A 25,000-nucleotide genomic window follows, 5' to 3' on the forward strand; every position below is an offset into this window, starting at 1 on the left:
TTAGAGCAGCTGAATTGACCTTTGACTTCGGCCAATTCATCGCTAATAGCCAGCGTTCTGTGCTTTACCTCGACGGTAGGTAGCGTACGTGTGTTTGTAGCAAGTGTGTTGGGGTTTTTACATGATGTACTGATTTGTTGTTTAGACCACAAACAAAAAATTTAGAGTATCAGACACTTACAATGCGTATTGATAAGGTTTGACCTGGTATAATTATCCTGTTCTTGATCCTATACGGTTTCATTGTTCATCAAGGAACATAGGCCAGGGTGGGCGTGGCTTACTGCAGGAAGCTCCTCCTCCTCCTCCTCAAACCTCTGAGCTAATATGATTGGCTGAAGACGATTTGATTTGTTCTCCTCAATCTACAGTATATTTCACTACAGCTCTGAGACACACCCACAACAGCAGCCACGCCCACTAGAGTCAAAACAGAACTACGAAGGCTACGTTTTTCAATAATCTGCCCTGCTATCAGATTGATTTACGTTTCAGACGCAAAATCACAATCACGTCACCTTTGAACACTAAATCTTCTCAGGACGATTATCGTCATTTAGTTTCATTTACTTCCCACCTGCCTTTATTTAGGCTTCTTCTAGGTTCAACTTTTTTAAAGGATTAGAGCTGCACCTTTTAGGCACTTCATATATTTTATGCGTTCTACTTAGTACATTTGTTTTTCTTTAGTTCTACACCGTATAACTTACACACTGCATTACTGCTTTATTGTTGCTGACCTTTTGTCAGTAAGGCTGAATCTTACCACTTATTATGCAGAGTATAAATTCAGTGCAAAAATAGAGAGAGAGACAGAGAGAGAGAGAGAGAGAGAGAGAGAGAGATGCTGAGAAGAGTGACAAATGTATTATTACAAAAAAACAAATTGCATCGCACTCTGATATTGATATATCCTTTGAAATACTCTTTTCTCATCATATTTTCCCAACTTGTCGCTGTTTTATGACATTATACCAGGTCAAACTGTATCAATACACATTGTAAGTGTCTGATACTCATCGTATGTTGATAGGGACTGATCTATTTCAACATGTGGCTCTGCTTTCTACTTTCACTCTAAATTCACTTCATTGTGTATAGAGCACAATTCTAAAACACACACACGCACACACACGCACACTATTTTATTTTTGCACTGAGTTTATACTGTGCATAATAAGTGGTAAGATTCAGCCTTACTGACAAAAGGTCAGCAACAATAAAGCAGTAATGCAGTGTGTAAGTTATACGGTGTAGAACTAAAGAAAAACAAATGTACTAAGTAGAACGCATAAAATATAGAAGAAGAACGGGGCATAGAAGCCTTTATTATCGCCACATATACATTACAGCACAGTGGAATTCTTTTCTTCACATACCCCAACTGAGGAGGATGGGGTCAAAGTGCAGGGGCAGCAGGCAGGGTTGAGGGCCTTGCTCAAGGGCCCAGCAGTGGCAGCTTGGCTGTGCTGCGCCTTGAACCCTGATCCTTCGATCAACAACCCAGAGCCTTAACCAGTTGAGCCACCACTGCCCCAAAGTGCCTAAAAGGTGCAGCTCTAATCCTTTAAAAAAGTTGAACCTAGAAGAAGCCTAAATAAAGGCAGATGGGAAGTAAATGAAACTAAATGACGATAATCGTCCTGAGAAGATTTAGTGTTCAAAGGAACCGACGTGAGACGTGATTGTGATTTTGCGTCTGAAACGTAAATCAATCTGATAGCAGGGCAGATTATTGAAAAACGTAGCCTTCGTAGTTCTGTTTTCACTCTAGTGGGCGTGGCTGCTGTTGTGGGTGTGTCTCAGAGCTGTAGTGAAAAATACTGTAGATTGAGGAGAACAAATCAAATCGTCTTCAGCCAATCATATTAGCTCAGAGGTTTGAGGAGGAGGAGCTTCCTGCAGTAAGCCACGCCCACCCTGGCCTATGTTCCTTGATGAACAATGAAACTGTATAGGATCAAGAACTGAGCCAGAGTTATTGCTGACCAACGTTCACCCGCAATTGACCTCTTTTGACCTCTGCTTCGCAGGTCTGCTGCAGCGCGGTCGCTATGGGAGACGATGCTTGTCACTAAGCAGAAGGAGGCAGTGATGGAGGTGAGGAGGCAGCTTGTGGAGGTGGCCAGCAAAGAGAACCTGCCAATCAAAATGAGTCTGGGTATACACACACACACACAAACACACACACACACACACACACACACAAGCCCTGCTCAGTTTTAAGCTGCAGTCCGATAGCATTAAGCGTTGATTGACACTCGAGCCCCAGCATGACACAAATACAGCTCACCCCCGTTAGCATGAGTTCAACAGCCACAAATGTGTGGTGCTGTAATGGACTTTTAATGAATGCCATTTTGACAGTGAGCCCAAACAGCCCCACACACACACACACACACACACACACACACACACACGCTCACTCAATTCATCTACTCCGATCCAGATGGATGACCATACGGAACGCGAGCTCACATTAAATCTGATTTATTATTTGCAGTTTTATTTTTGTGATGCAGCACCAGGAAGATAGATCAAGAGAAGTAGCATTTTGTCAGCAATCAGCACGAAAGAGGAAAAGAGAAAGCGTCCGTGAGTCCAGGAGTGCCTAATGAAGGAAAGGCAGAGGGAGAAGAAAGGGTGGAGGAAAGATGAGGCTTTGCATAAAGACCCACAGCGCCTCCATCAGGTGTCAGGCAGTATTTATTATGTGGCTACAAAGGAAATATGAAACACATGTTGGCTGGCACACACACACACACACACACACACACTCTGACACGTCCTATTGTTTATAAGTTAAGCTGCAAGGGTGAAAATGAAGGTCATATATACTTTCATTTGTGCAGAGAAGAGCTAGAGATGCAATTTTAGTACACTTTCTTTTTTAATCCCTTGCGCATGCACACACACACACACACACACACACACCTATATTTTCAATATGTTCTTATAGCTTTACTCACTGAGAATCCCTGTTTTTTCATTAAGACCGTAGCACAAGCAGAACTCCATCTGTAGTGTCCTATACTGAGAAAGGGAACTGGTTACTCAAAACACACTTCCCTCGGAAGACCTGGAGCATTCGGTGATCCTTTATGTGAGCAGCAATGCCAAATGACGACATAGCCTAAAGACAAATAAAGTGCTGAAGCTGTTTTGGCTTATGAATTATGCATAGTTTCTATCTGGTGAATTTTTAGCGCAGTAAACATGATTTGGCATTGAAGTCGGCAGCATACAAAGTTTTCAACAAGCAAACAGACCGCAGATAAATCCAATGCAGTTAGCATTGAAAAGACATGAAAAGATATGAAGTGATAGTAACAGCATCATATACCGCTGCACTGAGTTCTTCACAATTAACTTAAATTCATTACATTTTTATTTATGCATTCATTCATTCATTCATTCATTCATCTTCTACCGCTTATCCGAACTACCTCGGGTCACGGGGAGCCTGTGCCTATCTCAGGCGTCATCGGGCATCAAGGCAGGATACACCCTGGACGGAGTGCCAACCCATCACAGGGCACACACACACACTCTCATTCACTCACGGACAATTTTCCAGAGATGCCAATCAACCTACCATGCATGTCTTTGGACCGGGGAGGAAACCGGAGTACCCGGAGGAAACCCCCGAGGCACGGGGAGAACATGCAAACTCCACACACACAAGGTGGAGGCGGGAATCGAACCCCCAACCCTGGAGGTGTGAGGCGAACGTGCTAACCACTAAGCCACCGTGCCCCCCTTATTTATTTATTTATTTATTTATTGAAGAAAAAGCCTTTATTTTGTCCCATATACATTACAGCATTGTTTCTTTGCATATCCCAACTTTGGAGGTTGGGGTCAGAGCAAATGGTCAGCCATGATACAGGGAGTTACAGCGAGCAAAGGGAGTTAAGGGCCTTGCTCAGGGGCCCAACAATGGCATCTTGGCAGTGCTGGGGCTTGAACCCTGATCCTGTGATCAACAACACAAAGCCTTAACCACTTGAGCCACTGCTGCACACACATATAAATGTGAGTATAGCCCAATTTGGCAACCCAGTCATCCTCTGTTTTGTCCACTTCTCCATCAAATAACGTGTTCACAAGTACAAGTGTGAGGCAGCACAAATCCTGTCTCTGTAGATCACTGTTAACACTTGCTCCAATAATATCTTTGTGGGGAAGACGATTACGATGCCTATTACTTTTACATTCACAGGATTTTGGAAGCCTCGTAGCCCTTCCTCAGAGTGACGTGTGTTTACTTAATTTTGTGACCTTCTGACAGCCTTACTGACGCAATGGCTGGGATTTGAACTCACAGCCTTCTGATTAGTTGGCCTACAAATGCAAGCAAATTTAGGGTTGCAAGCAAATAAATTTTCTGGTCAGAAGGTGTTTAGTTAAAATCCCAACACTAAGAGCTTGGAGCCTTGACTGAGGCCTTCAACCCTCACATGCTCTCAGCTGTAAGATGAATGAAAGATGAATGAGGTAACTGTGGCTCTGCATAAGGGCTTCTGCCATTTGCTGCAACTCTGATGAAGTCGGGGTTGTAAATAAGGATGTAGTAATAAGAAAAGTCGGGGGGCACGGTGGCTTAGTGGTTAGCACGTTCGCCTCACACCTCCAGGGTTGGGGGGTCGATTCCTGCCTCCGCCTTGTGTGTGTGGAGTTTGCATGTTCTCCCCGTGCCTCGGGGTTTCCTCCGGGTACTCCGGTTTCCTCCCCCGGTCCAAAGACATGCATGGTAGGTTGATTGGCATCTCTGGAAAATTGTCCCTAGTGTGTGAGTGAATGAGTGTGTGTGTGTGTGTGTGCCCTGTGATGGGTTGGCACTCCGTCCAGGGTGTATCCTGCCTTGATGCCCGATGACGCCTGAGATAGGCACAGGCTCCCCGTGACCCGAGGTAGTTCGGATAAGCGGTAGAAAATGAATGAATGAATGAATGAATGAATAATAAGAAAAGTCATTTATGTGTCACATGTACAGTAAAGCATAGTGATTTTTTCCCCCACATATTCCAGTTTGTTAGGAAACTAGGGTCAGAGCACTGGGTCAGCTGTTAACCTCAGCTGGAACAGAGGCTAATGTCCATACTTAAGGGTTCAACAGTGGCAGCTTGGCAGTACTAGGTTTTAATCCTTCAACCTTCTGCTCAACCCAGAGCCTTAACCACTGAGCCTGAACTGCCACATTAACATTACACACAACCCTACATATACAACCTGTAGTCTAAATGTCTGGATTGGAGTTCGTTAGCCTGCAGGCTTGTATGACACATACAGTACGCAGCAGAGCCAGAGCCTTGCCACTCATCACCCCTGAGTCTCAGTGTGGCGTCGGCTGTACAGTGCCGTCTTTCTCTTTTCATGTGTCCTTAATATGCATTCATACTGTATGTGAGGATTAGTCATCTTACAGATGGCTGTAGACGTCTCATGATGTAAAGTATGCGTGTGTGCAAGCGTGTTTGAGGCCTTTTGTGTTGTGTGTGTGTGTGTGTGTGTGTGTGTGTGTGTGATACTCATCATGTGTTGATAGGGACTGATCTATTTCAATATGTGGATCTGCTTTCTACTTTCACTCTAAATTCACTTCATTGTGTATGGAGCACAATTCTGAAACACACACACACACCCGCGCATGCGCGCACACACTCTCTCACACACACACTCTCTCACACTCTCTCACACACACACACACTCTCTCACACACACACTGTCTCTCACACACACACACACACACACACACTCTCTCTCACACACACAAACACGCACGCACACACACACACACACACACACACACACTCTCTCACACACACAAACACGCACGCACACACACACACTCTCTCACACTCTCTCACACACACACTGTCTCTCACACACACACACACACACACACACACACACTCTCTCTCACACACACAAACACGCACGCACACACACACACACACACACACACACACACACACACTCTCTCACACACACAAACACGCACGCACACACACACACTCTCTCACACTCTCTCTCTCACACACACACACACGCGCACACACACTCTCACACACACACTCTCACACACACACTGTCTCTCTCTCACACACACACACACACACACACACTCTCTCACACCCTCTCTCACACACACACACACACTCTCTCACACACACACACTCTCACACACACACTGTCTCACACACACACACACACACTCTTTCACACTCTCTCTCACACACACACACACACACACACACACACTCTCTCTCTCACACACGGACACACACACACTCTCTCTCTCTCTCTCTCACACACACGTACACGTATATACAAAGAATATAGAAAACTCAGCCAGATTTTGCACTGAATAACAACTATTTCCTGATCTCTAAGCCAAGAGAAACAGAGTCATGCCAGAAAAATCATATTACATATCAAACAAGACACACACACACACACACACACACACATTTATTGGTGTGTTTTCTAGAACATTCCTTAACTCTATCCTAGAAATCCATTTTCTAATGTCTTTATTATTTGCAGGCTCACTGACATTAGAATCATCTCATCCTAATGCCACCACCTCTAGTGTGTGTGTGTGTGTATAGGTGTGTGTGTACATAAATACGTGACTTTTCAACAATGTGTCTCTCATTGATTCACCGCAAACTATGATTTACGTATTTCCTTCATCTCTGCTTGTTTAAATCGTTTTTAAGCTTCTCCCATGATTGGCTGGCACATTTCAGGTCTTCTCTAGAGGACGATTTCACTGTCTGCTCACACTTATCTTAATCTCCGTCTCTGTCTGGCTCTCTCCAGCTCCCTCTCGTTTGAGTTATGCTTGGCAAATTAAACTAAGTGATTCCTGGGTTTATTGCCAAAGCTGACTCACTCTACAATGGCTCTTTTCTGCTCTTGGATATTTCAGACCGTTTTATTCGACGATATTTTCCCATAATTCCAAAAGCCGACCTGACCTTTTTATACACGGTGCCACCATTTTGTTTCACCCCCGCTGCCCGCTAGCTGACGCGGCCTGCACTGCGGACCGCGTAGTCCGTGTTTCATTGCCTCTTAATGTAGTCACCGAGAGTCAGTTCAACACCGTAGTGCTTTTAGGTTCATTATTTGGATCATTTAGGATTAACTTCCCATAATAACACTATTACAGCAGGAACGTATCTGATTCATCTTAAAGCTTGGGATCAATTTCTCAGCATCTAACCCACAGTACTGTGCTCGTTCTTTTCCCTTGGCGTGGTTTTAAAATGTGTTGAAATTGAGGATCGACTGCATAGTGCTGTGAAGGACACGCATACGGCTGTTGAGGCGAGTTTTATTTGGCCTCTTTCTCTCCAAAGGCTGCAGTGATATTATCTCAAGAACACTGACAGCTTGACATTTTCTTGGACTTGGACATTTACAATGACTCAGTTTTTAGTGCTGCATATTTTTGCTCTTCATTAAAATGGCTGTATTTATATTTCATACAATCACAAATGGATGAAGTCACACATGTAAGTTCAACAGGAACGTGAAGCAATCATCCTGGTGTTTTTTTTAACTGCACTTGAATTCAAATGCACAAATCTCACTTTTAATTTAAAGTCATTTCCTACATTCACTGCGATATCCTCGAGAAAATTACAGGCCGTTTCTAATCAGCAACACGAATGTGTACTTAGATTTATAATACAGAAATGTGTGCTTTTTAGGTACCTGATAAATTCAGGAACAATGAGGAATCATGCCGGTGTCCACTAGAGGACTAATAATGTCAACTCATTCATTTTAATTTATTTGTGCATTAGGAGCACGAACTGCACAATTAAATTCCAGACAGGCTACAAATATTATTTTCCAACTTTTAGTGCTTTACAGTTTACACCAGCCAATGGGAACGCGGAGGAGCCAATGGGAAAGCATAGAAGCCAATGGGAACGTGGAGGAGCCAATGGGAACACGGAGGAGCCAATGGGAACACAGAGGAGCCAATGGGAACGCAGAGGAGCCAATGGGAATGTGGAAGAGCCAATGGGAACGCGGAAGAGCCAATGGGAACGCAGAGGAGCCAATGGGAACGCAGAGGAGCCAATGGGAACGCAGAGGAGCCAATGGGGAAAGCATAGAAGCCAATGGGAACGCAGAGGAGCCAATGGGAACGCATAGAAGCCAATGGGAACGCAGAGGAGCCAATGGGAACGCATAGAAGCCAATGGGAACGCGGAGGAGCCAATGGGAAAGCATAGAAGCCAATGGGAACGCGGAGGAGCCAATGGGAACGCATAGAAGCCAATGGGAACGCGGAGGAGCCAATGGGAAAGCACAGAAGCCAATGGGAACGCGGAGGAGCCAATGGGAATGCATAGAAGAAAATGGGAACGCGGAGGAGCCAATGGGAACGCGGAGGAGCCAATGGGAACGCGGAGGAGCCAATGGGAATGCGGAGGAGCCAATGGGAACACAGAGGAGCCAATAGGAACGCAGAGGAGCCAATGGGAACGCGGAGGAGCCAATGGGAATGCGGAGGAGCCAATGGGAACGCAGAGGAGCCAATAGGAACGCAGAGGAGCCAATGGGAACGCAGAGGAGCCAATGGGAACACTCTCTCACTAGGCTGATCTAAAGCAAACGCTGGCCTTGTCAGCACGCACATCAGCTTGGTGCAGCGTTTTATGGAACTTTAACGCAACCTCAGACTCTCCTGGGTCAACATAACCTCTCCCTCACTCTCTTTCTCTCCCTCCACCCTTCTTCCTGTGTCCCTTAAGACCGACCGTAAGAGCTTTGGCTTGGGCTGTGTGGGTTTTGTACACTTGGCTTACATGTACTGCTTTAGTAAATAAGCTTGGGATATGATACACACACACACACACACACACACACACACAGATTAATAGAAATGTTGGCTTAAACTCACACAAATAAGCTTTGTGTTTTTCGACATTTGATTTCTATCCTTTCTTTCTCACACACACCCTGACTTTTTTTTTTAATCTCTAGAAGAAAACACGCTGGTATTTCAGCAGCAGTCTTTCACACCACGACTGCAGTTATTAATCACCACACATACTTTGTCTCTGTCTCTGTCTTGTCCTGCAGTCCAGCCTCCATCATCTGCTTATTAGCACAGACGAACTTCTCCGCTCTTTCCGTATCAGTCCTGCTGTAAATCGGTGCAGGATAAGAGTCGGGTGCTGCTCAACACAAATGAAGTCTCAAATGAAAAAGGATTTTCACTCTGGATAACCTCCATTAACCGCGTAAACTCTTAAGCACCGATAATGAAAGTGAGATGATTAGTTTTAACACAGCGTTCTCGTCTACCCTTCTCTCCTTTTTTTCATCCAAACCGCTGTCTTCAGTGTCAACAATTTTCAGACCCTGTTGTTTGTACTGAGAGAAAAAAAAAGGAAAACAAGCTTCAGCAAAACTGAACATCTACAATACTCAAAATTGCAGAAGAGTCGCATTAATTCTATTACATATAAAACAGTTAAATATATTATATATTTATGTTGTTTGAAAAAAGTCAAAGCAGTGACAGGAAAAAAAAAAAGCCTTTCTGTTTACTTACTCTTTAGAAAAAGCTTTTTTTTGGATTCCTTCAGGCACAAAGCGTCATTTCTTTGTTCAGAACCTGCGGACATAAATGCCAAATCTATCAAACTCTGCGATGTTTATAGACGCATGTGCAGTTTTTCTAATTTGCCACAAATCCGGGCCAAGACACGTCTTACAACGTCATCGCAACACAAATTCAGCCAAAGGTCCACTCCTTATTATTTGAGATCTTTTTTATTTTTTTATTTTTTTATTTTTTTTTCGAGCAGCACTTGTCAGAAATTCTTGCCGCTCCTTTAATATTGCTGTAGATCTCTTGGCAGCTTCCTTGCTAAGTTTTCTTCTTTTCCTTTGCTCAGTTCTTAGGGATGTTCTGTTCTTGGTGAGATTCCGTTGTGTGACTACACACATTTCTACATTCCGTAGCAGTTATTGTATTAATAATTGTGGTACAGTATATAGCCATAGTTATTCATTCGGAAGGGAGGGACAGACAGACAGACAGACAGACACAGACAGACAGACAGACAGACGTTATTAATCCCTACTGGGGAAATTGGCTTGCATGAGTAGCTGAAGTGTAAATTGACAAGCCCTATTTGGACGGGATTAGTTTTACGTGGGGACGTGGAGTAATACAATTTTACCTCAGGACGTCTGTAATATTAATTGGCCAATTCGCACGGGACAAGACATCTCAGTAAAACTAGCAGAAGTGGGAGGGGTAACTCGCTTTACGCACCACAGTAACCTCCTTGTCGTCATGTGCGTATGACGTTGCTTCCTGTTATCACGTGCGCAAACAGACAACATGGCGCCTCCATGCTTGCAAAACGCGCCAAAAACTACTTTTAAACAGGAAATGACGGAATTTTACCGTACATATTTACAGCAGGTCTATTCGGACGGGATTAGTATTACCTGAGGTCATTTTTCCGGACCTTTTTACAGAAGGTAAAAGTCGCCGTAATCTTTACTGACATTGTCCGTAATGATTACCGAGATGGCACATTCAGACGGGACAAAATCACCGAGAAGCTCTGGTAATAATTACTTTACCCCCACGTAAAACTAATCCCGTCCAAATAGGGCTTTTGAAGTGGAGCAGAATACAATGTAGATCATTGTAAGCGTCATTGTAAGAGATCAGATAAGCATGTGGTTTGGGACAGTGATGGCGTAACCACATGCAGTTGACTCAGAGAGAGTCACAGCTGCTATTAAGTGTAAGCCATAATTAGTGACTCATTCCCTGCAAATCAAATAAAAAAATCAACGAAATCACTCCAAACCGTGTGTCAAAACGTCTTCTAAACCAACCGACGAGACCAAAGTAGAATTTTGGTACAAAAACAAGAGAGCTCATCACCCAAAGAAGTCCATAGCTATGGTGAAGCATGGTGGTGGTGGCCTTATACTACAGGGCTGCTCTTCTCTTCAGCTGGGATTTGGGTTTGGAACAAATCAACAGGGAATATTTTGCAGAACATTAGTACACCGTTTCATAGAATGTGATTGTCTTTATAGTCATTTTTTTTCCTTCCTTTACTTGCTTACTGAAGACGTATTAAATACAATTAGATATTCAGCCTGGCGAGTTCCCCTTGATGAAAAAAGTAGCATACATTTCATTTGATTATACATTTGTCATGTTTTTTAGTAAATGTTATGTGATCACATGAAATTTATGTCATAGTTGCGTGAAGTTTTTCTTTCTTTCTTTCATTCTTTCTTTCTTTCTTTCTTTATTTATTTATTAATTTTACTTTTTTTAGCTTCCCAATGCAGCTGCTTCTTTATAAAATGAGGAGATATTGAAAGATGCACTCTCTTTCTCGATCTCTCTCTCTCTCTCTCTCTCTCTCTCTCTCTCTCTCTCAGGGCGTGTGACAGGTGAGCAGCTCTCCTCGTATGCGCAGTTGTTTCGGGACAGTTGGTCAGCGTTAGAGAATCACTGCGGGTTGCTGCAGCTGGCACTCGGCACCGCTCAGACGCTGCGCCACCCCACCCTCGCTCAGTGGGACGCCTGCCTGGCCTTTGAGAGACTCCTCCTTCAGGTCAGTCAATCTGTTACGCCAAAAAAAAATGTACTTTTAAGAATGTTTCTCCATGACTATTCGTACAACCTAGTGAACGGAAAGATCTGTATAATAATAAGTCTAGATACAGAAGCCTGGGACATGGACAGGTATTTGGGCGCACACTTAATGCTATATGACTTCATCACAGTCACACTAAATATTGCACTGTATTGAGTTGTATATGAAAATGCTTGCAATGGTAAACATGACCGGAACATAATGTGTAACTTCTAAAATAATGTTTAATCACTAGCAGAATAGGAAAAAAGCAGAGTCAACTAAGAAATATCACTTTGCCGAACGAGCCGCAACTCTCTCACCGGCGAAAAATGCAAGGCAGTTACAAAAAATGTTGCATTTCAAATAAAGAACCTAAAATGGACAACAGAAATAACAGAACATCAAAATTAAAAAAAAAATGGACACCAAGCACCATCTCATCACGTGTGCATACAGTCACATGGGGGACAAAAACACTACTGAGTTTACATTTAAAGGTGGGGTCTCCGATGTTTGAAAGCCAACGTTGACATTTGAAATCACCAAAACAAACACGCCCCTAACCCAAATGGTCCCACCCCTGTATCGATAGCTCCGCCCACACACACATACGTAACCCAGGCAACTAATGGAAAGAAATGTGTCTTTATCATAGCTGAAGGGAAGAACAATACGATTGCAGATAAACAAACAAGCAAAAATGACACACAAGTATAATCATGTAAAGGACAAAGGCATATATTAGTTCTGTGTAACAAAGCAAAACCAACGTTACTCACCTATCGAGAAGGAAAAAAGCGCCTCGGCGTCTTAAGTAAAGTTGGTCACATATTCACAGATTGGAGTTTCCCGAGTCAATAACTCCTGAGCTAAACACTGTTACTACACAAAACACGGTTGTAGCTGCGTCTCTACATTACTACGATAGAAAAGAGGTGTTATTTGTGTAGTAACAGCGTTTAGCTCAGGAGTTATTGACTCGGGAAACTCCAATCTGTGAATATGTGACCAACTTCCTGCTCCTTCAGTTCTCTCCAGCGCTGGAAAGCTGATCCTATATTAACACGTCCTACTTCTTACCTTATCGTAAGTCTTTCTTCTCTTTCTTTCTTTGTTTTTATCCTCCATGTCAATGTTAAAACCGCTTTCTGCTAATGTCACACATGCACACTGAACACTCTCTCCGCCCATATCGACAAGACACGCCCCTTTCTGCTCATTGGCTACACGTTTGTTTTGTTTTTGTTTTTGATTTTTTTTATTATTCTGCCCGACTCAGTTTTCTGAAACATTTCTCAAAAATCGGAGACCCTGCCTTTAAATTACATTAAATTTATAGCACTTGACAGAAGCCATTATCCAGAGTGACTTACATTTAATCTCATTTTATACAACTGAGCAATGAGGAGGGTTAAGGGCCTCGCTCAGGGGCCCAGCAGTGGCAGCTTGGCGGACCTAGGACCTTACAATTGGTAGTCCAACACCTTAACCACTCTGCTATCTACATCCCCACTTGCGTCATGATTTACAGTGATGAAACTCGTTCAAGTTTTTATTTGTATTTAGATTTTTGGTGATTAAGAATATAACCCCCAATGAGTTGATTAGTTTGGTTTTAACAAATTACACCATTATATAGGTAAAGATTTATAAGTTGAATATTTGGTTCATTGAGCACTGATTTAATTGTCCCTTAACAATTGATTGTAGTTTCCCAAAAATCATGAATCATGTAGAAATACAGTGTTGTCAGTGTTTTTTTTTTACAAGGAGTGATGTGGTTATTCATCTCTAATTCTCAAACCTGATCCATAACGTTTGTGGATTTATAGTAAATGACTTCAGTCCACAGTAATTGCAGTAATGATTCACCACTGATGAGTCTTTGTTGTAAAGCGCCGTTCATTACAGAGCAGTGTGTACAGGTGCAAAGAGAGAACAGGATCCAGCTGTAAACACAGTCAGAGACACCAGCGCTGCTCCAACCACAAGTAAACAAAATCAGCGCACAACACGGCGGGATTGTGTAAACGTCTGGACAAGGATGCACGCACAGACACACACTTTCCTGCCGTGTGTTTACAGCACTGCAGAGACCGCTTGTAAGAGTGCGTAGGAGCGAGTGTGTATAGAGTTGTGCAGAATCCTTGACCAAGACCCTCATGAGGCACAGAGACGTACGAGTACGTGTGTGTGACCAGGAGTCTGGTCAGAGGTCAGATATGCTTCCTATTAATGGAAGAGAGAGAGAGAGAGAGAGAGAGAGAGAGAGAGAGAGAGAGAGAGAGAAAAGACCCTAAAAAGGAAATGTAGAAGTAAAGTGATGAAGGGAGAGAAGAGAAAGATTTCTTGCTGTGATATAAAGAAGGAAATTTAGCTGGGAGACTATCAGAGTTACACACACATACACACACACATTCACACACACCACGCTTTGCTCCTTTCTTGCTCATTAGTTCACAGAGTGTGTTTGATGACGTTTTACGTTTCCAGCTTTGTTAAACTATCAGCAAGACATCGCTAAGAACTAATTAAAGTCAATCAGCGAAAATGTGCAGGGAGATGTGTTCAAACCAGTAGCCAAAACCTCAAAACCACTGGACAAAGCTGGGAACACACACACACACACACACACACACACACACACACAGAAATATGTAGTTCTTCACAAACATTTTGCCACATAAAACATGGCTAGTGCACATAGTTATTGCACATTTTTTATTAATTAAATCTTAGCACTCTATATATTTTTATGTTTCCATTTATGAGCATTATATTTGACTTTTTTTTCGTACTACTTTTTTTTGATACATTAATTTTTCCTGACAAAGTGACAGCAAAGAGAGACAGAACCACGTTGAGAAAGAACAGACTCGGTAGAAATACAGCCGAAATCATGTAAAATCAGGACTCCTGCTAAGAGACTGTCAACTTTCCTTTAAATGCCTAACATAATGAACGTAATATTCACTGAAACATGCAACCAGAACCATTTAAACCACTGACAGGTGAAGGATATGTTGGACAAAAGAACAGTCAGACCTCGAAGTTGATGTGTTGGAAGCAGGGAGAACGGGCAAGTGTAAGGATCTGAACGATTAAAATTGTGATTTCTGGACGGCTGGGTCAGAAAATCTTCATCAACAGCATCGGTGCTCTAAAGAACAACAACCAGTGAATCGCATAGAGGGTCACCGAGGCTCAAGTATCATTGATGTGTGTGTGTGTGTGGAGTGAAGGCTAGCTCACTCGGTCCAATCCCACAGAAAAGCTTCTGTAGCACAAATGACTGAAACACTAATATACAGGAGTCAGATCACACAGAGCAACACAGCTGCTGCAGAGCGGTCAGAGTGACCATGATGACTCCTGAACAACACTCAAAGCTCATACAATGTGCACAGGGGCATCAGAACTGGACCATAGAGCAATGGAAGAAGGAGGCCTGGTATGATGAATCACGTTTTCTTTACCATTATGTGGACGACCAGGTGTGTGTGTGAGTGTGTGTGTGTGTGTCAGTCACTTACTAGAAAAGAGATGGCACCAGGATGCCCTATGGGAAGAAGGTGAGCAGGTGAATGCAGTGTGATGCTCTGGGAAACCTGGGGTCCTGCATTCATGTGGATGATACGGTTGTAGAATACATACGGCCCTTCATGGCAACATTGTTCCCTAATGGCAGTGTTCTTGTACAGCAGGATAATGCTCCATGACCCTCTGCAAACATTCTACAGGAAAGATTTAAGGAACAAAATGTTCAAGGTCCAAGATTATTTGGCTTCCAAATACCCCAGATCTCAATCTCAGATCAACCAATCTCAGAATAAAATGAATCCGCTACGACCCGATGTTCCTACCTGCCAGATCCGTACTGGATGCGCTCAAATCGTTCAGACTTCTTCTCTTATGTATATCATGCGAACTTGTGAAAGATCTGGCAACCTCAATGTGTGACTGTCTCCCTGAGTTTCTCTGTACATCGTCGTCTTCTCGTCGCTCTGTAGGACGTTTTTTTCATCGTACTCAACTGCTAAAAATGAGCAAATAGAAAGAAAGCAGTGCAGTGCTGCTGGAATTATTTTCATTTCTGTTAATAGTGCCTCACTGTATCAATTGCTGAGCTGGCTGAACTCGGTGAAGGCACTCAGCGTTTTTACGGAGCGAAGAATCGCACAATAAATGATCAAAAGTATCAGTGCAATATGTAAATCAGGGAATCAGAAATCTGTTCTGGCATCAGGTGCATGAAAGCTGATAGAAAAGCTTATTTACATGCTACTGAACCCCAAAACGCGATTGTATATCGAGTTCAAGTTCAAGTTTCTTTATTTGTCATTTCACTACATGTTGAGACATGCAGTGGAACGAAATGTCGTGTCTCAGAGGTCAAACTACGGTGGCCGAGAAGTGCAAAACACATTAACAAATCCGAAAACACATTAACAAATCCGAAAACAAATTAACAAATCCGAAAACAAATTAACAAATCCGAAAACACATTAACAAATCCGAAAACACATTAACAAATCCGAAAACAAATTAACAAATCCCAAAACAAATTAACAAATCCCAAAACACATTAACAAATCCGAAAACAAATTAACAAATCCCAAAACAAATTAACAAATCCCAAAACAAATTAACAAATCCGAAAACACATTAACAAATCTGAAAACAAATTAACAAATCCCAAAACAAATTAACAAATCCCAAAACAAATTAACAAATCCGAAAACACATTAACAAATCCCAAAACAAATTAACAAATCCGAAAACACATTAACAAATCCCAAAACAAATTAACAAATCCCAAAACAAATTAACAAATCCCAAAACAAATTAACAAATCCCAAAACACATTAACAAATCCGAAAACAAATTAACAAATCCCAAAACAAATTAACAAATCCGAAAACACATTAACAAATCCGAAAACACATTAACAAATCCCAAAACAAATTAACAAATCCCAAAACAAATTAACAAATCCCAAAACAAATTAACAAATCCAAAAACACATTAACAAATCCGAAAACAAATTAACAAATCCGAAAACACATTGACAAATCCCAAAACAAATTAACAAATCCCAAAACAAATTAACAAATCCCAAAACAAATTAACAAATCCAAAAACACATTAACAAATCCCAAAACAAATTAACAAATACCAAAACAAATTAACAAATCCCAAAACAAATTAACAAATCCGAAAACACATTAACAAATCCCAAAACAAATTAACAAATCCGAAAACACATTAACAAATCCCAAAACAAATTAACAAATCCGAAAACACATTAACAAATCCGAAAACAAATTAACAAATCCCAAAACAAATTAACAAATCCGAAAACAAATGAACAAATCCCAAAACAAATTAACAAATCCGAAAACACATTAACAAATCCCAAAACAAATTAACAAATCCGAAAACACAACGACAAGTCAGACAACCCAGAAACAGTAGTGTATCGTTTTTGAATGGAAACTTACCAATCATTGGACAAGACACCTGTCACTCAAGATATACAGGTATGGAATCTTATGTGTAATGTGTAAAGTTCTCCGTTTAAATATAAGAAAATAACAGAATTAATCCACAGTAATCCATTCCATCCATCCATTCCAACTTTTCCCTGCGGCAGACTGTTGAACTTCATGTATACCTTGAGTGACAGGTGTCTTGTCCAATCATAAACTATACCAACCGCTTCCGGGTTGTCTGAAATGTCGTTGTGTTTTCTGATTTGTTAATTTGTTTTCTGATTTGTTAATGTGTTTTCTGATTTGTTAATTTGTTTTCTGATTTGTTAATTTGTTTTCTGATTTGTTAATGTGTTTTCTGATTTGTTAATTTGTTTTCTGATTTGTTAATGTGTTTTCTGATTTGTTAATTTGTTTTCTGATTTGTTAATTTGTTTTCTGATTTGTTAATGTGTTTCGTTCACCGATTCAGACAACCTGGAAAAGGTAGGTATAGTTTGTGAATGGAAACTTACCGATCATTGGACAAGACACCTGTCATTAAAGATATACAGGTGAATGAAAGGTGTCTCGTCCGATGATGGTAAGTTTCCATTCACAAACTATACCAACCTCTTCCGGGTTGTCTGACTTGTTAATGTGTTTTCGGATTTGTTATTTTGTTTTGCACTTCTCGGCCACCGTATCAAACGGTGCATCATCCATACAGACATTAAACATCAAAAAACAACACAAAGCACAAAACAAAACAAAGCAATACAATTTAAATACGCAAAAAAATATACACTCAAGCAATAAATATAAGACTCTACAATGCTTCCTTGATATTGTACATGTGCAACAGGAGGCATTCAAAGTCAGCAGCTGGTAGCGGACTAGTGCAAGATGTGGTGTGAAACATGAGCATCTAAACATTTAAACATTTTTGATGTGCCAGTGTGCTGATGCTGAGGAGAGTGTGACTGGTGGCAGTCAGGTGGGTCACGTCACAGGAGGCCTGTGTATTTTCAGGGGGTGGCAGTGGAGGTATGATCGAGAATATTTTTCCTCGTCAAAATGTGTGTGTGGTCATGTAATGACGTGCGCAAAGTTTCTCCGATCTCATTTTTGTTACTTGAGCATACAGGAACTTGAACTCTGTTTCTCCTTCACTCTGGTTTGACCCTAGTTTTCTTCTCCTAAGAACGTTACTGAGCTCTGAAAGCTCTCTGAAATGAGCCAGTTGTGATTTTAAGGGTTCCCCCCCCCCACACACACAAAAACTCTGTGTAGCTTCTACTTTAATACTCGTACATAATAACCATTGTTATGAGATGTGGGGAATCTGGAGGCCAAAGCACCACCTTGAACTCTTCACGTTCCTCAAACCAGTCGTGAACAATGTGTGCAGTGTTACATGGTGCATGAAGCCACTGCATATGCTGTGTACCTTGACTGACTGTAACCATGTTGAAGTTTGGTGGGTCGTGTCGAAATGACCTCCGGATTTCACAATATCCACTATATCCAATAATCTGACCATTTCAGATTATTGTGAGACCATTTATCACGATAATGATGTTATATCGTCAGACTATCCTGCCATTTTGCCATGTTGTACGGCCCGTCCGAATCTTTATTTTGAAACACAGGTTAAACAAAGGTAAAAAAAGGTCATAGTCCGTATTGCTTTGTCCACAGTGCAGACACTAATGGTGTAATATATCTGTCTTAGCTGTGAATTATTCTACATAGGCCCCAGTAAGAGGGGTTTCTGTGGTTGGTGTAAGGAGGCAGTGTGCTGTGTTCTCTTCTCTGAGGAGACTGTGGGCACTGTGCCTACTTAACCTGGCACCACTCTATAGTCTGTACTCAAACTGTGGACTGTGTGTGTAAGAGTGAGAGGGAGAGAGAGAGAGAGAGAGAGAGAGAGAGATGGTCGTACACACAGACCACAGGTATGGAGCTTCACTTGGTTTCTTAAGGGCCAGAGTGCGTGTGTGTGCGCGTGTGTGTGTTAGAGAGAGAAAGAGAAAGAGAGAGCTGGTCGTACACACAGTCCACAGATATGGTGCATGATTGCTTTTTTTAAGGGCCAGAACGTGTGTGTGTTTGCGTGGTGGAAGGTCTCTCAAGGTTGTCAACAAGTTAGTCTTTCACCTTTTCCTGTAACCTCACTGGCCAGAACTGACTGGCTTCTTAAGAAAATATGTACCTCTAGTCATGTTTATGTGTGTGTTTGTGTGTGTGTGTGTGTGTGTGTGTGTGTGTGTGTACTAACACTAGCTCTCACCCATAGCCAAAACATTTATCTGACTTGTTTACTAGACATTGTGGAATAATCTTGAGCCTAGTTAGACAAAACAATGTCTTTTGGACACATTTGAACAGTTTGTATGAAGAAGAACAGTTTGTCTAATTCACATTCTAGTATTGAAAAGATTTGATTTAAAAAAAAGTATAAAAGCCTCATAGGCAGTAGAAGATAAAACACGCTAGTTTACTGCTAGTCATTTTAGCCAAATATCTTAATGTTAGGTTAAATATTCCAGTATAGCGGACAACATTTTTTGCTATCATTAGCTTATCATTAGCTTAGCATTAGCTTAGCAAGCTCGTTAACGTAACAAGTTCTACAGTTTAATTTAGTTTGCTTTTTTTTTTTTTTTTTGTCCAGTCTTGGTGTAGATGCTTCTTCCAGTACCTTTGTTGTTGTCTTGAGGTTCAGTTGAACGTTTATTCAGCTCTTAATTCGTGCCTATTTTATATTTGTGTACAAATATTTGTACAGATGCTGATTGTACCTTCAGTCGTTTGAAAATTGCTCCTAAGGAAGAACTGAGCTTATCTAGATTTACAGATGTTTTTGGGGGGTGTTTTAGGCTTAGCTGCTTAGATTTTTCCATGGGGTCCAGAGCAAGATCCCACACCCTCTAAAGGCACTGGCTCTTAAATACAATCACAGGCGCTCTCTCAATTAAACTCCTAATTATGACAATCGGCCACTCGGTGGCGTTTAGAAGTCATTACATCAACTTTTTAAAGCGCGAGTTAGCATGGTGTGTGTAGATTTTTTTTTGACCCACTCACGTTCTTACATTGTGAATTAAAGCTAAAATAAATCAGACTCTGATCGAATTGTTTTATGTCTAATGTGAACAGAGCAGATGCCTTAATCAACTCCATCAATTTGGGAAGTAAAAGCAAGACTGCGTATCTTTAGCCTATGTGCAGGGTCACTTGTCATGGAAAACTAGCAAACCTGAGGTTCGGCGATGTTTAAGCTATTTAACGCTAACGATCAGAAATTTTAATAGCCGTGTGCAACCTTATTCGAGACTGATGGAGAACACGGGGTCGCTACACAAACATGACATCTAGCGTTACCATGTAGCTAGCTTAACGCTTCATGTCATCACACAAACATTAGCTGCTGCATGCTTGCACTGCATCATGGGTAATACACACAGTTCCTTCACCAGCATCACTGCAGCATGTACAGTTTTATTCAGTTGCTTCTGTTATAGATTCTGGGCATGTGGCTAGTGTAGAGAAAATAAAAAGAGTTTAACTTAGTTGTACATTTCACATCGGCATGAACTCAAATCTAGTACATCGATTGGAATCATTAAACATTATCGATGAATCTGTGTGGCTGAAACAAGAGCTGAAGAAATCTTTAAATTCTACTGAGCACTGCTTTACTTTCCTATCATGCCAATTCTGAAGAATGCATATGCTCATTTGTGTGTGTGTGTGTGTGTGTGTGTGTGTGTGTGTGTGTGTGTATGGTTGCTTGTCTGCTTTATCACTAATGGAAAACACTGCAGTCCTTTTGTATATGTAAAGTCAGACACATGCAGCAGAACAGGACTTTACTGGCTCCATGCTGTCATTTACACACACACACACACACACACACACACACACACACACACACACACACACACTGTTCCAGCAGATCACCTTTGACTTCTGAACCTTTAACCCATTCCAGGTTCAGTCCCCCTCTCTCTTTCACACTAAACATGCCTGTAGTATCTCCTGTTGCCTGGACAACTTCAGCCTGGAAACACACACACACACACACACACAATTACAAAACGAGTACAATATCTAGTTGATATGCATTCAGATTGTTTTTTTTTTTTAAACATCCTCTTACACTAAGCAGGGGTTCATCCTGAGTGTGTGTCCAGTGTTGACCCTGTGTCTAAACAACATCCTCAATCTTCCTCACAGACTGCATGATCCCTTAAATCTCTTCTTTCCTCCCTTCTAGCTACATTAGGTACAGTCATTGTCGCTCCCACGTATGTCACGCTCTGTCTGGCCAGCTCTTTTTTTCTTTTATCCTGTTTCTTTTTATCAACCACATACAGGGTCATTTCTGTATATAGCATTAGTGTTCAAAAGGGTAGGAAGAGCAGTGGAGGACGAGCAATATTGGTTGGTCACGGTTAAGGGTTTTAGCTTGATATACTGCAGTGTATTGTGTTAGTCCTTCCCATGCTTCCTGAAAGTACTTCATTCTTCATTCAAATTAGTCTTGTTTTTCTGTTATGTTTCAATCTGCATTGCGTAATTTTCCGATTTTAGAGTTTGTTGAGATTATGTCCAATTTCTTGCCTGGATTCCTCTTTTAACCTTCTAGCAGTGACGACACATATGTAATGTATTTCTATGATAGCTGTACTCGTGTTGCCTGGATGCGTGTTGTGATGAACGTGTCTCGACCCAAATCTACAGAAAATCTACCGTATTTTTTTAAAAATTCCACAAATCCGAAAATCCTGGATGCCCCATACAAAGGAGGATGATTACAAAGGCAGAAGGTCCTCTGTGGATCAAGGTTGGTAATGGGAGAATTTTGTGATCACCAACTTTCATGCCAAGATCTAAACTAGAAGACGTTCCAGAGGAAAGCCTTTTCTTTCATCTAACCCAAAAGTAAGCATCTCTAGTATCTGAAGAAGATCAGATAAAAAAAATAAATAGGTCAAAGTTCATTCATTCATTCATTCATTCATTTTCTACTGCTTTATCCGAACTACCTCGGGTCACGGGGAGCCTGTGCCTATCTCAGGCGTCATCGGGCATCAAGGCAGGATACACCCTGGACGGAGTGCCAACCCATCGCAGGGCACACACACACACACTCTCATTCACTCACGCACTCACACACTACGGACAATTTTCCAGAGATGCCAATCAACCTACCATGCATGTCTTTGGACCGGGGGAGGAAACCGGAGTACCCGGAGGAAACCCCCGAGGCACGGGGAGAACATGCAAACTCCACACACACAAGGCGGAGGCGGGACTCGAACCCCCAACACTGGAGGTGTGAGGCCACCGTGCCCCCCTAGATCAAAGTTTTCAGCAACAAACTGAAACAGCAACAAATTGGGGTGCTGGAGTTAAAAAGAAGGATGACCGTACAGAACAGAGAATAATCCCTATTGTAAGGTTTAGTGGGCTGTTAGTGATGTAGGACTGTTTCCATCCAGGAGCCTTGGGAACCTTGTTAAGACACATGGCATCGTGGGTCACACGGAGTATGAGCAGATTAGTAAATGAAACTGCGTCGTGGTTGAATCTTCCAACAGGACAATGATCCAAATGGTCAAAATCCACAGGTTCACTAGCCACAAGTCTTCTAACATGATCATCTTAATCTCCTGACCTTTCCCTGTGACATGGGCTGACGTGAAAGACAATCAGGAGAGATCTCAGATCGTTTCTTCCCCAGTCTCTTAGCTTCTAATGACTCCGTGTTATGCTCGGTTTAAACAGGAAGTTTGCTAAAGTACTAAATTCAGGGGTTACATTAATTTTGACATATGGTTTTGTTTAAATCGCTTATTCAGCTCTGTTTCAGGGATTTGACATCTATTTCTTTTAGTGTTAGCTCTGTTTCATGTCCGTTTCTTTTCACTCTTTGTAAATTTTCTCTTCTGGCAGCTCAGCGTGGCTCAAACGAGACGCTGCGTTTAGAGGATGTGTTTGTTGTAAATCAAGGACACTTCCTCTCAGAGGAAGACCCTTGTGCTTAATTATTGTAACGCTGCTTATGTGTACTTGAGCTGGCTGAAGCCTGACTGAATGGTAAGGGTGTGCTGTTATTGTTTTTTGGGGACCTTTATAATCCAGTTTATTAAAGGTGGGGTCTCCGATTTTTGAGAAATGCTTCAGAAAACTGAGTCTGTCTCTCTCTCTCTGAGTCGAATAATAAACAAAATTCAAAACAAACCCGTAGCTAATGAGCAGAAAGGGGCGGGTCTTGACGATATGGGCGGAGAGAGTGTTCGTTAGCAGAAAGCGGTTTTAACGTTGACATGGAGGATAAAAACAAAGAAAGAAAGCGAAGAAAGACTTACGATAAGGCAAGAAGTAGGACGTGTTAATATAGGATCAGCTTTCCAGCGCTGGAGAGAACTGAAGGAGCAGGAAGTTGGTCACATATTCACAGATTGGAGTTTCCTGAGTCAATAACTGCTGAGCTAAACACTGTTACTACACAAATAACACCTCTTTTCTATCGTAGTAATGTAGAGACGCAGCTACAACCGTGTTTTGTGTAGTAACAGTGTTTAGCTCAGGAGTTATTGACTCGGGAAACTCCAATCTGTGAATATGTGACCAACTTTACTTAAGACGCCGAGGCGCTTTTTTCCTTCTCGATAGGTGAGTAACGTTGGTTTTGCTTTGTTACACAGAACTAATATATGTCTTTGTCCTTTACATGATTATGCTTGTGTGTCATTTTTGCTTGTTTGTTTATCTGCAATCGTATTGTTCTTCACTTCAGCTATGATAAAGACACATTTCTTTCTGTTAGTTGCCTGGGTTACGTATGTATGTGTGGGCGGAGCTATCAATACAGGGGTGGGACCCATTTGGGTTAGGGGCGTGTTTGTTTTGGTGATTTTATATGTCAACATTGGCTTTCAAACATCGGAGACCCCACCTTTAAGTTCCTTAAAAGATTTTATATAATGTATTGTTGATGAGTACAGCTATATAAATGATATCACTGTAGGTATTAATGTAGGCTTTAATCTGATCGGAGTAACCGACGCGTGTGGGAAAGTGGGATAATTGCATTATTAGTTCTTTCGTATTTCAAAAATTAATTACAACTTGATGAGTTGTAATATTTTTAGTAGTGAAAATAATTCTTTATTTGTGATTGTCTCCTTCTAAAATAAAGATAAAATTTTTTGATGAAGTGTTTTTTACTGTCCTCCGGCATGTTCTTCTGATTGTAAGACGCTGTTTCTTTTAAACATGCCCTTCCACACAAAACGGTTTTTACTTGTATTTTTTGATATGTGTTCGGTCCATATGTGTTTGTGTTGTGTCGTGAATGTGAAAACGAACTGTTACCTCCCCGGTCAGTTCTAGCTACTTAAAAGAAATAAGGGGAGAATTCAGGTCAGTTGGAAAAGCTGGTCAGTCTGACGTCAGAGTGACTGAGCTCATTACTATTCATGAGCTCTCCCACTTGAGACCACGCCCCCAGAATTCGTGTAGCTCAGTGAGTTTCCTATACAGCAAGGATGGCTGAACATCAACGGGCTTGTGAAGAAGCCATTCTGCCGCAATTCAAGGTGATTGTAAACAAATGTCCTCTAGCCTAGGCTACTTATTGCGCTGGGTGAATGAATAGTCATGCTCTCATATCCTAGCGGTTAGCCAATCGGAGCCAAGCAGCATAGCTCATTTGAATATTCATGAGAACTGGCGCAAATCGAGCTGAGTCTTCCTGCAGGCTTTCTATACCACATTAGAATGGCTTGAAACAAGGTAACCGAGGCATTATTTCCACAAAACATGTTACAGAGTCCATGGTAAACTTCAGACATTACCACA

General features: G+C 41.7%; 1 protein-coding gene across 1 annotated transcript in view; it reads left to right on the plus strand.

The window, feature by feature from the left end:
- The window catches only part of scfd2 (sec1 family domain containing 2), a 143,791-nt gene that overhangs the window by 18,657 nt on the left and 100,134 nt on the right, over window positions 1-25,000 (plus strand). Inside the window, exons 3-4 of the mRNA XM_060866787.1 lie at window positions 2,034-2,161; window positions 11,455-11,630. Coding sequence (XP_060722770.1) covers window positions 2,034-2,161; window positions 11,455-11,630 — 304 coding nt within the window. The remainder of the gene's footprint in view (window positions 1-2,033; window positions 2,162-11,454; window positions 11,631-25,000) is intronic.

Source organism: Tachysurus vachellii, chromosome 3 (assembly GCF_030014155.1).
Source record: "Tachysurus vachellii isolate PV-2020 chromosome 3, HZAU_Pvac_v1, whole genome shotgun sequence".
Lineage (NCBI taxonomy): Eukaryota > Metazoa > Chordata > Actinopteri > Siluriformes > Bagridae > Tachysurus > Tachysurus vachellii.